The sequence below is a fragment of the Hyalella azteca genome, unplaced genomic scaffold (assembly GCF_000764305.2).
Source record: "Hyalella azteca isolate HAZT.00-mixed unplaced genomic scaffold, Hazt_2.0.2 contig5706, whole genome shotgun sequence".
In the NCBI taxonomy this organism is placed as follows: domain Eukaryota; kingdom Metazoa; phylum Arthropoda; class Malacostraca; order Amphipoda; family Hyalellidae; genus Hyalella; species Hyalella azteca.
Window position 1 is genome coordinate 218,340 of NW_025935888.1, and position 15,534 is coordinate 233,873.

A 15,534-nucleotide genomic window follows, 5' to 3' on the forward strand; every position below is an offset into this window, starting at 1 on the left:
TATCTAAGTTTTTGCTGCCTCATTCCAGCATTTTCATATCCCGGTTTACTCCATAGAAAAGATTCATACAAAATGAGGAAATAGCACCAAATTATAAAGTCTGGATATCAATATAACTTTAGATCTATGGTTCATATTTATGCAACCACGAACGCTGGAATAGTTCTAGGTAATTAAAATTATAATTTCATTTATTTAATTTTTCAATTTAATTCTAATTAATTATTGGTAGACAGGTATATTTTTTAATAAGTATAATTTTAGATCTATGATTCACAATTTATGCAACCATGAACGCTAGAAGCCTGAGCTTCAAACTCATGCACATACACATAAATCAATTTGATCTCAATTCGAGATCGTTCGAAGTGATCAATCGCGTGTTGTCAATACCAAGCTTCCTGCTACCACATCAGTATCTTTATATAACAATTCAACAATTTTAAAAATGTTAATATAGCATGTTTTTCAACAAAACCTGCATTAAGAAAAACTTCTGTCTAAAAATTATATATCTGACTATATATATATTTGATTTCATGAGTAACGAAGCTGCGCAGAAATATTGTAAAGACATTTCTACAGACATTTGCACTTATGTAGCCCATATGAGGTAGCATATGCTCTCTTAATGGGACCTGCACAGCGTTAGACTAAAATAAATATTTCCCAATATATGAAATATCCAGATAAAAAAATTGGCATTACTTGATGATTAACGTTAAAAACTTGATTAGCGTTAATAACGTTAAGTCAGTCATGTTGTGTCAGGAACTTCATGGCCTTGATCAAATTAACCAAATTAAGATCTGCAACAGCCGATATAAAGATTCATGTAGAAGAGAAGAGAACCTATCACGTTGATCATATTATATATTATACATTATTTCATATTGATATATTAAGTACTAACGATACGCAAATAAAACTAAATCCTTCCACTATAACGACCGAATACATAAGCTACGTCGTCGATGAGAAATTCTTAGATAAGAGAATTTATGCTATTATTACTATTTAGGTATGAAACTACACTTCAGGTTGCGAACAAGGTCTTTACTGTTGATACGGCAATGCAATGTATCCAATATTGTTTTCTTAATATTAGCCAATTAAAAAAAATATAACAATCAATTAATAGAACTCCAAATAGTACCGAATAAGTATTGCAATTAACGGGTTAATAGCAAAAATATATATTGACGCGTTTCGTGCATTTGTCTCTACACTTTCCAGACTCATGCACAGTTTCAGCAAAAGGTTGTAGAAATGAAACTACTACAAACACTATGTGCAGTGAAGTTATGCAATGTCCGGCAATCTTGCCTCTCACGAGTCACTCTGCCAATCTTGCCCCAGAACTCTGCAGAAGCAATCAGCAGGCGACCTACAGGGCTCGTGACGCTCAGCTACATGCTCTCTTGACTCGGATAAAAACATGTGTCATATTGTCCAAATCGTGACCCACTTTCTCTGCCCATGGCACTAGCAGAGAGCGTACTCAGCATTGATGAGCCATTTAGCGGGGACAAACTTCACAATGACCCACATATGGACATAAAGTGCATCGACAATGTCACACTCATTTCTTTGCGTGTGCGGTGACTTTCCTAAACTGTGTCGCGTCTAAAACACGGATATAAATGTCCTATAATGGCGCCTATAATGGGTTGGAGTTATCTTATTATTGTGGATTTCCGTGGCTATGATTTTATCAAATGCAATAGAGCAGAATATCCATGCACAGCTAAATATCCGTGCACAGCTGAATATCCGTCTAGCTACTCAAGTATCAAGTATCTATTTTTATTTGATACATAAAATTGAGTTTATTGTGGCTGTGATATTTTTCGAAAAAAGTCTTGGAATGAAAATTTTCTCAATTCGGTCGATTTTCTTAATTACATTGCTAATTTACTGGAAACAAATTTATTTTACAGACTTTATTACAAAAATTCGACTATTTATTTAATTGACTAGGATGATATTAGAAATCAGTTCGCTGTATTCATTCCACCAGGCTTTATTTATTAGCAATTGTCGCGATATCGCTAATGTATTTTTTTTATCAAAGGAAACTAGTTACATTGAGACTTAAAATGAATGAAAGATAGTCGAATAACTGTTTTACTATTCAAGAAAAAAGTCAATATCTCAGTTAAACTCAACCCATATAGTTAGATCAAATGGAAATAAAAATAACCCTAGAAACGAAAAGAGACACGAGAATCTCACTACTGAACATAAGGCTTGAGCATCCTCCAGTCTTCTGCCAAAAATGATTCGAGAGGCACCAAGCCAGCGACCGATCAACTTACTTGCCAAAAGAAATCGTCATGACAATGAAAAATGTAGCCGTGGGGAATATCAAGTGACCACTACAAGTCGAGAGCTTTGATGGAATGGGCTCCCGCTGGGCTGGGGTCATAGGGGTCATCGCTGGGGGACCGGGGTCTAACTTCGGGAGCGCTAACCCCTCACAGTGACGTCCTTAAATTAAATAATTAATAATGTAACTTAAATGACATTACTTGCGGATATTTAGGATGTATTTAAGTACGTGAATGATTCAATACTTATGAGTTTGAGTCTGATTTACATGAAAAACGTTTCCAGTAAACGTTTTGAGGAACGAACGAAGAATTTGATATAGACGGGAGTCAGGGCCTGGTGCAGCCAACGCCATGCTTTACCTGATGACTCTTTGTGAAGCAGCGTCTTCTGCTGCTTCATCATCTGCTGCTTCATCTTCAGCTGCTTCATCTTAAGCTGCTTCATCTTCAGCTGCTTCATTTTCTTTTGCTTCATCTTCTTTTGCTTCATCTTCTTTTGCTTCATCTTCTTTTGCTTCATCTTCTTTTGCTTCATCTTCTTTTGCTTCATCTTCAGCTGCTTCATCTTCAGCTGCTTCATCTTCAGCTGCTTCATCTTCAGCTGCTTCATCTTCTGCTGCTTCATCTTCTGCTGCTTCATCTTGGGCTGCTTCATCTTCTTTTGCTTCATCATCTTTTTCTTCATCTTCTTTTGCTTCATCTTCTTTTGCTTCATCTTCTTTTTCTTCATCTTCTTTTGCTTCATCTTCTTTTGCTTCATCTTCTTTTGCTTCATCTTCAGCTGCTTCATCTTCAGCTGCTACATCATCTGCTGCTTCATCATCTGCTGCTTCATCTTCAGCTGCTTCATCTTCTGCTGCTTCATCTTCTGCCGCTTCATCTTCTGCTGCTTCATCTTCAGCTGCTTCATCTTCAGCTGCTTCATCTTCAGCTGCTTCATCTTCTGCTGCTTCATCTCCAGCTGCTTCATCTTCAGCTGCTTCATCATCTGCTGCTTCATCTTCTGCTGCTTCATCCTCCTGCGCTTCATCCTCCTGTGCTTCATCCTCCTTTGCTTCATCCTCCTTTACGTCATCCTCCTTTGCTTCATTCTCCTGCGCTTCATCCTCCTGCGCTTCATCCTCCTTTGATTCATCCTCCTGAGCTTCATCCTCCTGTGCTTCATCCTCCTATGCTTCATCCTCCTATGCTTCATCCTCCTGTGCTTCATCCTCCTCTGCTTCATCCTCCTGTGCTTCATCCTCCTGTGCTTCATCCTCCAGTGCTTCATCCTCCTGGGCTTCATCCTCCTGTGCTTCGTCTTCTTCTGCTTCATCCTCCTGTGCTTCATCCTCCTGTGCTCTGTCGTCCTTTACTCATTTCAAGTACCAACATTAAACCAAGTAAACGATTAGTTACTCCCATTCCAACTAAAATCTTCAGATCATCTCATAATATAAAAATTCCTTTTAATTTATTCAATTGCAGATTTATCGAAATTTTTAGTTGTTACATAATTTTGTAATACCTTCTTGCGTTGCGGAAGAAAAACTCAGACATTTCTCGCATTACATGTGCAAATAACGAAAATGTAATCAACTGCATTGTCATATTCCGAAAATTCATGAATTAAAACTCCTGTTTGTTTATTTAAATTCTCAACTGATCTCGCTCATGCGGCGCTCTAAATACCTCATATGAAGATTTAAGTCTTCAGTCTCTGGACATGAGCGACGGATTTGTCTCTGTTCCCCTGACCCTGCAGAGGCAGGATGCTAATCTCTGGCTGCCTTCCTTATAAGCCCGCGCCATCGACATTAAACGCTTCTGTCCGACCGCCCGGCACAGCAACCGGCAGCCGAAGTCGGGAAATGAAAACCCGGAGCGTCCGCACAACCAAAGTCATGAGCGTATTATGGAAATGACCAGACTTCTTCCAGTTAAAGTTAAGTCGATACGAGACACATGCGAGACACATAAGAAACACATGCGAGACACATGCGAAACACATGCGTGAGACATGAGAGACACATGCGAGGACACATGTGAAGACACCTGCGAGACACCTGCGAGAAACATGCGAGACACATGCGAGACACCTGCGAGAAACATGCGAGACACATGCGAGACACATGCGAGACACATGCGAGACACATGCGAGACACATGCGAGACACATGCGAGACACATGCGAGACACATGCGAGACACATGCGAGACACATGCGAGACACATGCGAGACACATGCGAGACAAATGCGAGACACATGCGAGACACATGCGAGACATGAATTTTTGGCCAATTTTTGTCCCTGCTTTATAGATCTCTTGAACTCGTACACCCAGAAAAATTTATGGGTAATATAGCCCTAATAGTGACACACTAGCTGCTCGTAGCACAGATACACGCTTTTGCACGACCAAGCTGGGTAAAGATGACTCACACGTGAGGAAAAAGAGGAAAATGAAAGCGAAGTTGAAATTTTAAGATGAACAGTCCCATTTACCAATTAGAAATACATTGTAAAGTCATTCGATAATTGGGTTGTAATGTAAATTTGACCTAAAAAAAACATTTCGAGGCTTTTATAACAGTAAGAACAGGCGAAAGGAAGAAAATTAACTCTAAGGTGCTAAATATAAACTAATAAAATTGAAAAAAACTGTACTGCATCATATATATATTGTGAAGTGTTTCCGTACCGTAATGATTCTGGAAGTCGAATGGTTGCTGCTTTTAATGAATTACGTCGCATACAATGGATAATAATTTAAAGTTGAAGTAAATCAAAAGTATTTATATTAACGGCATATTTTAACACATATCAATATTAACGGTATTTATTAACACATATCAATATTAACGGTATTTATTTACACATATCAATATCAACAGTATTTATTAACACATATCAATATTAACGGCACATATAAACAAATATCAATATTAACAGTATTTATTTACACATATCAATATCAACAGTATTTATTAACAAATATCAATATTAACGATATTTTAGATCAAAGGTTTTTGAGTCCTGCTCCATCATTAGTCCAAAAATATAACTCAGTTCTCACTGCAGTGAGTGACAGAGAGCGCATTTCCTCGTCGACGAAAACTTGAGGTCACGGACGGACAGACAGACAGACGGACATGATGAGCACAATAGCGCTTTTTTTTCTATAAATTGGAAAATGCGCTAAAAATTATGTAGTTCAGACATAATCAATTGATACATGCAGGAGTTACGTGGAGTAAGATCGTTCAGGCCTCTTCCTATTAATGGAATAAGCATTTAATTTCTGATAGAAAAAATACAGATCCTTGTTAAAAAAATATAACTCAGTACTCACTGCAGTGAGTGACAGAGAGCGCATTTTCTCATCGACGAAAACGTGAAGTCGCAGACGGACAGACAGACGGACAGACAGACGGACAGACAGACGGACAGACAAACGGACAGACAGACGGACAAACAGACGGACAGACAGACGGACAGACAGACGGACGGACAGACGGACGGACATGACTAGCACAATAGTGCATATGTATTTCCATAAATGAAAAAATGCGCTAAAAAGGCGAGTCTGTCACAGTTAGGTCAAGATACCCCGTCGAAGTAAGCACTCAGAACAATGAATGAGACCTTGTCCAAATAGCGATTCATTTGTGCTCTTGTGTGGATCATATCCTGACCCAGTTTGGGCCTACAAGAAGGCGTATCTGGGCTACGCTGGCTCTCTGCTCGTGCTGTGTGTAAAAAGTGAGTCACAGTTTGGCAATATGACTCAGTCGTTTTCTGAGTGCGGTCATCACAAATAGAATCGGTGCATTCGATCATGGAGCGCAATGTGAATGCCGTGAATGAATTAGTGGACGGCTCCAGTCAATACTCATGAAATTAAGCGTGTTTTAAACAGTCTGCATGTGTGCATATGCAAAATTACCAGTTATAATGTAATTTCCTGTGTGGGGTAACGTGTAGTATTGGCATGAGTAGCACAATAGCAAATTATGGTGCAGGGCATATATGCCGGTTGTATATATTGCATGAAGCTCAGATAGCTTGAACGTATTTAATAGGTGAATAGTTTTTCAGTAATAGGCATATAGTTCGATAGTTGTTCAACTGAGATATTGTTGAATAGTTTCTTTGACGTAACTATGGTTAAAAGTCTCATTCGGGAGGATCTCGCCAAAAAGGCGAAGAGTCTCATTCGGGAGGATCTTCATATTCATAATATCAATATACTCTAAATTTTCTTCATAAACACTACTAAAAATCTGAACTTTCTGAATTGAATAAATTTACTCGTTATTTATCTTCTGGGAACCCATAATGACTATGGGATCAGCATCCATATAAAAAAAACATAGTCGGAAAAAATTCACCCAAAAAATGTGTTCTTATATCTCGTGTGGTTGATTGAAGCAAAACGAATAGCTTAAAATACCTTTCCCATGATCAATGGGTGAACTTTATGCGAGTTTATTTTCAATTTATTCTATCAAGACGAGGATCTAAATTGCGTGGCGTCGTCTCTGTAGCCATGCAAAAGGATCTCGAAATGTCGAAGTTCAGACATGAGCCGGCGAGCTGTGCGCGCTAATGTCGGCTGCCATCCTCCCTTGTGACACAAGAGCAGGCGATGAATGCGCGGCGTGTAGTGCTTCTTTTGCAAACGTTTTTGACATACACGGCACTATGTGGAAATATATGCGACATTTTACATGTAATTATGATATAATCTATCCATTACTTTTATATAACCATTAATTATATGAAATAATATAATCATTATGTATACATCCATTATGTAATATAGCCATCCATTTGGTGTAAATATTATTTAAAAGTCTCAAATAAACACTTCCATAAAAACTCGAAATAATTTAGATCGATTGAAGTAATTTTTATGGAAAGCATTCATTTTAAATATTTATCAGCTATGAATAATTATCTTCTTTTAAAATTTAATGTTGGTATGCATCAGTAAATATATCTATAAAAATCATGTCCCAAGTGTAACTCAAAGTTTTTTTCTCCGTAGAAAATGAGTTTAAATTCGAAGCGAGAAGAAAATTATAGTTGAATGCGACGTGTCGGAAATCATTCAATGTGTTGTGCGAAATTGCATAAACACAATAAGAAATAATCTACATTATAAATCCCATACACAGGAGAAAAACATTCATACTTCAAAGCATCAAATCTAAAAAATGCTTAATTTTTGCTTAAAGCATCAAATCTAAAAAATGCTTAAAATTTACATTATAATTCATTCGAGCTTTAGCTCACCAAATCAACACTATTGACATCCACAATTTATCACACAAGATATATGTACAAGACAAAATACTCGTAAATGTGTATTACAAAGTACTTACAATGCCAGTAAATAAATCGTTTACTCGCATGAAGTAAAAGCTAGCAGAAATCATATATTTTTGGCTAAACCCGTGGTGCAGGTTGAGGTCGACAAATGCGCTGTTGGGCAGCGATCGGCCCACAGATTTTTTTGCTCATGATTCATCAATCCGCAAGGTCTTGCAGAGACGTAAGTCCGAGGCTTATGAATCGATGCTCGGACTAAGTTTCTAACTGAATCATCTTAAAATTCAGGTAGGAATAGCATAAAGCTTAGTGGAAGAATTTGTTCTGATGTGAACAGCAAATGATTCAAGCTTTCCTGTAAGTTCAAATTGAGATGCCGGATTACCTTAAGTCGCAAATGCAGGAGACGTGTACTTGTCGCTTACAGGTTCTGGTGATGGTCAATTCCTGGAAAGGTCTTTTCGACGAAGTTTTCTAATTTTTTTTTTCATGATAGGGGAATTTTTATTTTCATTTATTTATATTGCTTAAAGTTGCAGCAAGGTTTTTGCCGCCCAAAAGTGATGCTTACTTTGAAATTTTGACTCGTGGTAAATTTATTGATGAACTTTTTATTTTAAAGTGGCACTTTGAGTTCGAAAATGTTTGAAAAGGTAAACTTATTGTCACGCCGTACCGTGAGATACTTTATTTATTTCGCTTCGTCAGCACCAGGATTATTTTTTAACTTACACTACGAGTGATAAACTTCAATAAAATAACTGACTTGATAAGGTTTAGTGAATCAGAAGCAAGACGTAATGGGTTCGGGGCATTCAGCTTTGGCCCTCCATTGAAAGTTTCCTGTTTGCTCATGTGAGTCTTAAGTTAAGAAGTTTCATTGAAAAATTGAAATGATATCCCATGAATAACGACAATTTTCCCGATTAGCTGTGTTCCTAGAGGTGTTTGGCAATCGTAGGTTATTCGGTAGGAATACATTTATAAGTTCAATTAGTTTCACTTGACCACGAAGGTGTAGTCACCCATATGATTTATCGGAAAAAAATGTTTACCTTTCAATGCTAGTTTTACCATATATTTATAAAAACAGTGTCAATTCAATTAACATATATGAATTAAAGCAGTTCGTATTGCACCGAAAAATGCCCTGACATTTATGTATGATTATGGACGTAAATATGAACGCGTACTTCTTTGCACGTTTAGAACGCGTGTTAGCTTATGTTGATCTCTGTTGCTATACACCGTCCAGCAGGCCGCTATCTCAGGCATCTTGACTGCCGCGTTAAGATTGTCCCATAGCATAACGCAGCCTTTGTCTGCCCTACAGAATATTCCAGCTCTCATGCATGTAGTGCAGCGGCGACCACCATGTCTGGCTGGTCATGCGCTTTCGTGTGGAAAAGTTAGCAATCGCATTTTTATTTCATTAGGCTGTTTTATTCTCATTCTGAGATATATTTTATCAGGCAATCTATTAGAAAAATTGACAACTATGCAGTTAGTCGAATTTGAGAAGTACCTGTTAGTATGACGGTAAGTTCGAAGTTCTTTTACGAACAAAAGTAATATATCGAAGCACGGTATTCCAATTCACGAGTTTAGGCCCAGTTCCGTTTTATAAACCCACAAAGTCAGCATGCTTACCTGTGACCAATTCTTTTTGTTACAACAAAGACAGGCACAATTTAATTAGAAATCTTACTATTTATTTAACGAACGAAAGTTGCAATATAATTCTTAACTACCGCCGCTGTGGTCGAATTGCGGTCGCTCGACCAGAATTAATGAACATGTGTGCTACTAGTATGGACAATGTACGTGCGACGAATCACTGTGAAAAATCCAAGCATTTAAAACTCTACCACATAGCAGGCATGATTCAGGCGAACTTTTCCAATGAATTTAATCAAGAGCACAACCGTTCTCAGTGTTCGATTTCGGATAAAATTATTAATCTAATGATTGCGCTCAGATCAACAATTTTGGGGCTGAGATTTAAGGTTGCGACTTCCGCCTTCCATATATAATAAGTAGTCATATCGCATATGAAGAAAAATTCGGCTACTCAGCATCCACTATAAAGTTTCCGAAATAATTAGAATTGTGAATGCTTTATTAGCACTTGTATCATTTTTAAATAGCCTATTAGAAGCGACTTGAATTGAAGCAAATACCAATTTTCTAAACCTCATTCGAAATTTCCTTTATGATGAAATGCCGAGTTCCTAAAGTTAGACGTAAGCATATTTTTTATCTGCACAGGGACCTCAAAATGGCTGAGTTTATCTATCTCTTAATGCAAAGGGAGACAGAGTATGGCAGCGGCGTCATAAAATTTACTCCATATTGTGAGCTCGAGGTAGGTGGTACCGTCAGATACTCGAGTATCAGTACTTGTATCTAGTCCCGAGATGTTGCTCGTATACCCCCTTCTTGCCCAGCATATGGAGGCAAGACGCTCTTATATGCAACGGAACCACACAAAAACATAAACGACATCCGCCGAAATGAGGCATTTTTAAGCAAACGCTTCGATCTGAGCAGTTTATTTCGACCAAACTTGTTGTTCGTTTAGAAGCAAGCGCTCGGTGAGATTGTCTCCATGTAACTTAGCAATGCACGCATAACTTTGACGTCTTACGAGGTCTGTAAAGACACTTACTGTACGACCATGATAGCTCTGATCAGCAACGCGATGTTCCGAGCTCCAGGCTGCGATGTTCAGTTCAGATTGCGATATCGATCGTCTACTCTGCGACGGGCAAAATGTTGCATTTGCAGGAATATTTCGTATAAACAAAAAATATTAGGAGATGCTCTGAAAAAAAACAATCCTCAACATGTGAGATAATATTTGTGAATTACCTCGCCACGTTCCATTTTATTCAAATAAATTCAAGAAATTGTTCGTGTGAATACGTGTTCCAATGAAATCGATTGAAAATGCGGCTTTGGTTCATACTTCTAAAAACTTGGGTTACGTGATTTTTTTTAATTTAGGAAGTTGTGTCAGGTCAAAAATAGTTTAGGAGCTGTAATTTGTTAATGTATTTCTATAAATATTTCAGAGACTGAATAAACTGCAGCAATTGTCACCTTCAGCTATCATTGCACCTGCAATGAACAATCCATTGTACAATCACAAGCAGGTCACTGTACCCGGTACGTGACAATCGCTGTTCAGAAAATAGCTTATAGATAAGAAAGAGTTACACCAAGAAGCTCTTATTTAAATCCCAAAGAAAATCGCGGCCAATATTGATGGACTACGTATAAACATCTGCACGTGAGCCCATCAGCATATTTTCATCCTCAAGACGCATGCCCGGAACATGTGGATCTCGTTGCTTGGGCACGAGCGGATGTTTTATCATTTTTATATTTGCGTTGTGACGTCCTTAAGCGCAGGAATGTTTCTTTAAAGAAACGCTCACGCTAAATCAATCGAAAATGACGATCCCTGACAGCGGCTTCGATTCGGTGTTCACTTCTTCAGCATTGGCACGGCTTATGGATGACAGATAAATGGCCGTCGGTTGGCCAGCTATTTTTCGGCTGCAATTACGATAGGTTTGTGACATGTGCGTCTAACAAGGCGAGACGTCCTAAGACATACGGAATGTATTAATACGCCGGCCTGCCAAATGCTGTCATGCGACTAACTCTACTTTTTGCCCAGCCTGCTGGTCCTGTGTGACAGATTTGCTTACTCCCGATGATCACGAGCAGATCGAGAAAAAATATCGCAGTATTTATTAAATATAATAAAAAAGAGAAGAACAATTAAGTCACTCGACGTCAGGCGGGCGAGTGATGCCAGATAAAATAAATTGTGTTGGTGTGCCGAATATTGGGGACTATCGGGTTTTCCGTTCAGTGTTTTATAGTTCTTAGAATTCGTTTCCTTTAAGAATTGGGCGATGGAAAACCCATTAGTGAGAAACTTACCTTCAATTTTTAATTTCGGAAAAGACACGGAAATCAGAACGACGTTCAATAATGACAGTTGGAAAACATACACCGTCAAATAATTTTTCCGTTTGCAAAAGAATATAAATATTATATTAAACGAATTTCTCAACATTACTGAGGAAATTTACAAGGATTAAAAATTAATCATAGACAAACTCTAGAAATTCTTCCTCGACAATGAGCATCAAACAGAATCTCCTACGAACCTTTTGAATAGATTACAGAATTATTTTATCATCATCCTAGCACTTGAAGTTAAATATATGCTTGGTTATTATATTTTCTGTCTGTCTTCTCACTGCTGAAAAATTTATTTTTCTAATGAAAACTCATGTCACAATTAGTGAGTGTTTGAAGCCTGACACCACAAATATATGGACGCTGCAGGATGTTAAGTTTATCCAGGATCCTCATCGTGTAATTTACGATGTACACGGTATACATGCCGAAATTTCATCAAAGCACGGTATGCATGCCTCGACATGACGATATCAATGAATCCAGTCAATATACAGGACGAGATTTTATTTTTAAAATGAAAGAAACATTTTGTAATTTTTTTGTCTTTAATTAATGATCTGAACTCACGATACGATGAGTAAATCAACAGGTCCAGGCGATATGCCTGGACCTGCAAATTTATTCATATTAGGAGAATAATCGGGCATTGCAAACCTGGGAGAGACGATTTAGATGCAAAGTCGCAATTTATTTTAAAATTAGTACTTAGAAATTTAATTATAAAAACTCTAACTAGTTTTTTTCGCATTCCGAATCCAGATTGAAATGGGAGTTCCATGTAGAATGCAGGTCTAAACGCATTCTCTTCAACAGCACAAAAACTTCTTTATTAACAGGATTCGGAAAGTGAGGAGATTATGTATACCAGGCAACGCCAGGTTAACTTGCTAGTAAGATATAGAGCGCAAAAAATTAAAGTTTATAGAAAGTATACGCTGCGGAACGTTAAAATTTCCGATTATTTCGTCTCTTAATTTGAGCCTCCCAAAGCACTGACCGATCCCCACCCCGAGCACTAATAGCACTTTATAAATCGCCCCTCCCGTCCCTAACATCCCTTATCACTAGTAGCACCTTATAAATGCCCCAACCTACACCCCCACCTAAACCACACCAGTACTAACCCCTAACATACCCCCTCCCCCAACCCCTTAACCACTAGTAGCACCTTATAAAAGCCCCAACCCACACCCCCACCAAAACCCTACCACTACTACCCCTAATAAACCCCCTCCCCCCACCTCCCTAACCACTAGTAGCACCTTATAAATCTAAGGAGGTAAGCCGAGCAGCAGCTGTGTCGGCGCAGTCTCTGTCTTATGCAAATCTCGAGGCTCCCGACACGATCATTCGTATCATTGCTACCAAACTGAGCCCTTAGTGACACAAAAAACCCCATTACTGCAATGCTAGGAATTCCTCGACTCGATATTAAGCCCCTGGCAGCGGCGGGGCCAAGAGGTTAAGCGATCGCCGCTCTTACATTCGCCGCACGAACACAGTTTCTAGTAATCGTAAATTTAACGTCAGTTTGACGATCGCCAGAAGGCCGAACAAGTCTAGTGAAGCATTGCTTTGTACAGTCATCCAGCCTAACGTATTGTCTCATTAATATTTTGTGAGTTTTAGTTGAATTATTGCATGCGGGTTTGGTAAAAGTGGTATGATTTCTAACATTTTAATCGAAGGCGTTAAAACATTGATTAATATATAAATGGTGATGGCACAGAAATACAGTGGATCCATATTATAGTCGAAAATTTTATAGATACGTCAAGTGACCGTAAGCTCTCAGGATAGTTACGAACCATAGCAGTGAAAACTGAATTATCTGCTGCAAAATCAACGTCTTCAATCTATTTTTTTATTTTATAGCCGTTGATTTTAGCTCTTCTTTCTGAGATATATTCAGCTTAATTTTTATTTAAATTGGGTAATTTGAGTAGATTATAAAGCAAATAATTTGACATAATATACAGTAAATGAAATGATTTTACAGTCGATTATTTTAGTTGATTTTACAGATAGCAATTTAAATTGATTTTACAGTCAACAATTAATCTTAGCTATTTATACAATGTATAACTAAAAATTTATGACATAATAATCCGTTTTAGGGTCGAAGAGAGCGTGTACTTCCTCGAATGCCATGAGAGATTCTTGTCGCAATCCAAACTTCCATGAATATTTCGCATTTTTCTCACCATAGAAAACCTAACAATATTGTATACGCCCATACCGTCGATATCTGACGATAGACAGTAAACCAAACTTAAGATGTTTGGAGACAAAGCCACATATGTTGTCTTCTTACAAGAAATAAATTGTGTTTTTCCTTCTCGTTCCGTCATTTATTCCTGAATTAACTTGCATGGATTTGAACAGCTAAGTTGTAGGTGAAAAAATTAAACCTATGGAAATTAGCATTCTAAATTTCTACTATAGTTTCTTTCAATTAAACGCGTAGCCGAATTAAGTACGAAATACATTCTAATTCGAATTGCCCCAGAAAATTTGAAAAAATTTCCCAAATGTCAATTTCACCCCAGTTTATGAATCCACACTACGCCCACGACCTGTTCGTCTGTTGGTCGTCGCTACCGTCAATGCCGTCGATTTCTGGCAAGAGACAAACAGCAAGACAAACAGTAAGACAAACAGCAAGACAAACACACAGACAAACGGAACGTTGAACTGCTTGCCGTCAGCCGCGTGTTTTCTCATGTTTTTACACGGCCGCTTCTCTCGCGCGTTGTTATAAGAGTCATTAGTGGAGACGCTCTAAAAACGGCAGTCATAAGTTGTAGAAACGAAAGCATGTGTTTCAGCCACACTTATTATCACAATATTTCCGAGACAGAAAAATTTTACCACTAACAACCTGAAGATCGTGCGTTTAGGTATACGGAGTGGCATCTGGCGATAACTAGGCCTTATAGAGTTTTATAATTGAGGTCAATTACGCAAATAATATTATCAATGAACGGTGTACATGCCCCGAAATTTTATCCAAGCTCAGTATACATGCCCCGAATACTTATCCAGCACGCTATAAATGCTCCGAAATTTTATCAAAGCCAAATTTTTTTCATGCCTCGAAATAACGATATCAACGCATCCAGTCAATACAGGATAAGATTTTATTTTAAAATGAAAAAAAAACATTTCGTAATTTGCAATTTTGATCTTGATGAGCTGAACTCATATACTCAAATACGTGGATGCCAAAGATACACGAAAATCAAACATCCCTCAGCTGGAAAATATTATTAGAAACGAAAATTTATTAGTATCAGATTATATGAATTGCGATGGTTCAATTTTGACATAAATGAATACAAAATCAACCTGATTTAAAATCTATAGTGTGAATGATTCGGCTTTGAGGTTAATCGATGTAATAAATGAAACAACCCTTAAAATGCGGCGTGTTAATTCCCTATCAAAATATAATTACCTATTACGACTGCAACAGTTAGACTATTGCAGTCTAATTTATTACATCAACTTTTATTCCAAAGCAGCTATCATTCACAACAATTTCAGTTAAAGCCTTGCTTGAGAAAATATTGACAGTACAATAAACATAGCATGCACAATGTTATTTATTGGATCTATATAAATACTATGTTATTTACTGTAATTGCTCAAACTGTGATTTTTTTGTGAAACTTTTCAGCACATACTGTGTTACTTACGGTATCTGCAAATGCAGCTGGTGCGACATCAACGCTCCCAAATACCTATACAGTTAGCGACGAAATATTCGCGCACCACATTATTTACAACGTTTTCTTGAATAACTTGAATAACTCAAAAATTATTGAATGTATGAGCCTGAGTTTCAATTGAACTAAGCAATATGTAATATAGAGAATAGCACTACATTT

At 37.7% G+C, this 15,534-nt stretch overlaps 1 protein-coding gene across 1 annotated transcript; it reads right to left on the minus strand.

Moving 5' to 3' along the window:
- Positions 1-2,764: 2,764 nt before the first annotated feature.
- LOC108675308 (aspartic and glutamic acid-rich protein-like) lies at positions 2,765-3,872 on the minus strand. Its single transcript, XM_018163311.1, has 3 exons — positions 3,841-3,872; positions 3,524-3,674; positions 2,765-3,487 (listed from the first exon to the last, which is right to left on the minus strand). The coding sequence occupies exons 1-3, from the start codon at positions 3,870-3,872 to the stop codon at positions 2,765-2,767; spliced, it is 906 nt and encodes a 301-aa protein (XP_018018800.1).
- Between the last annotated feature and the right edge of the window lie 11,662 nt (positions 3,873-15,534).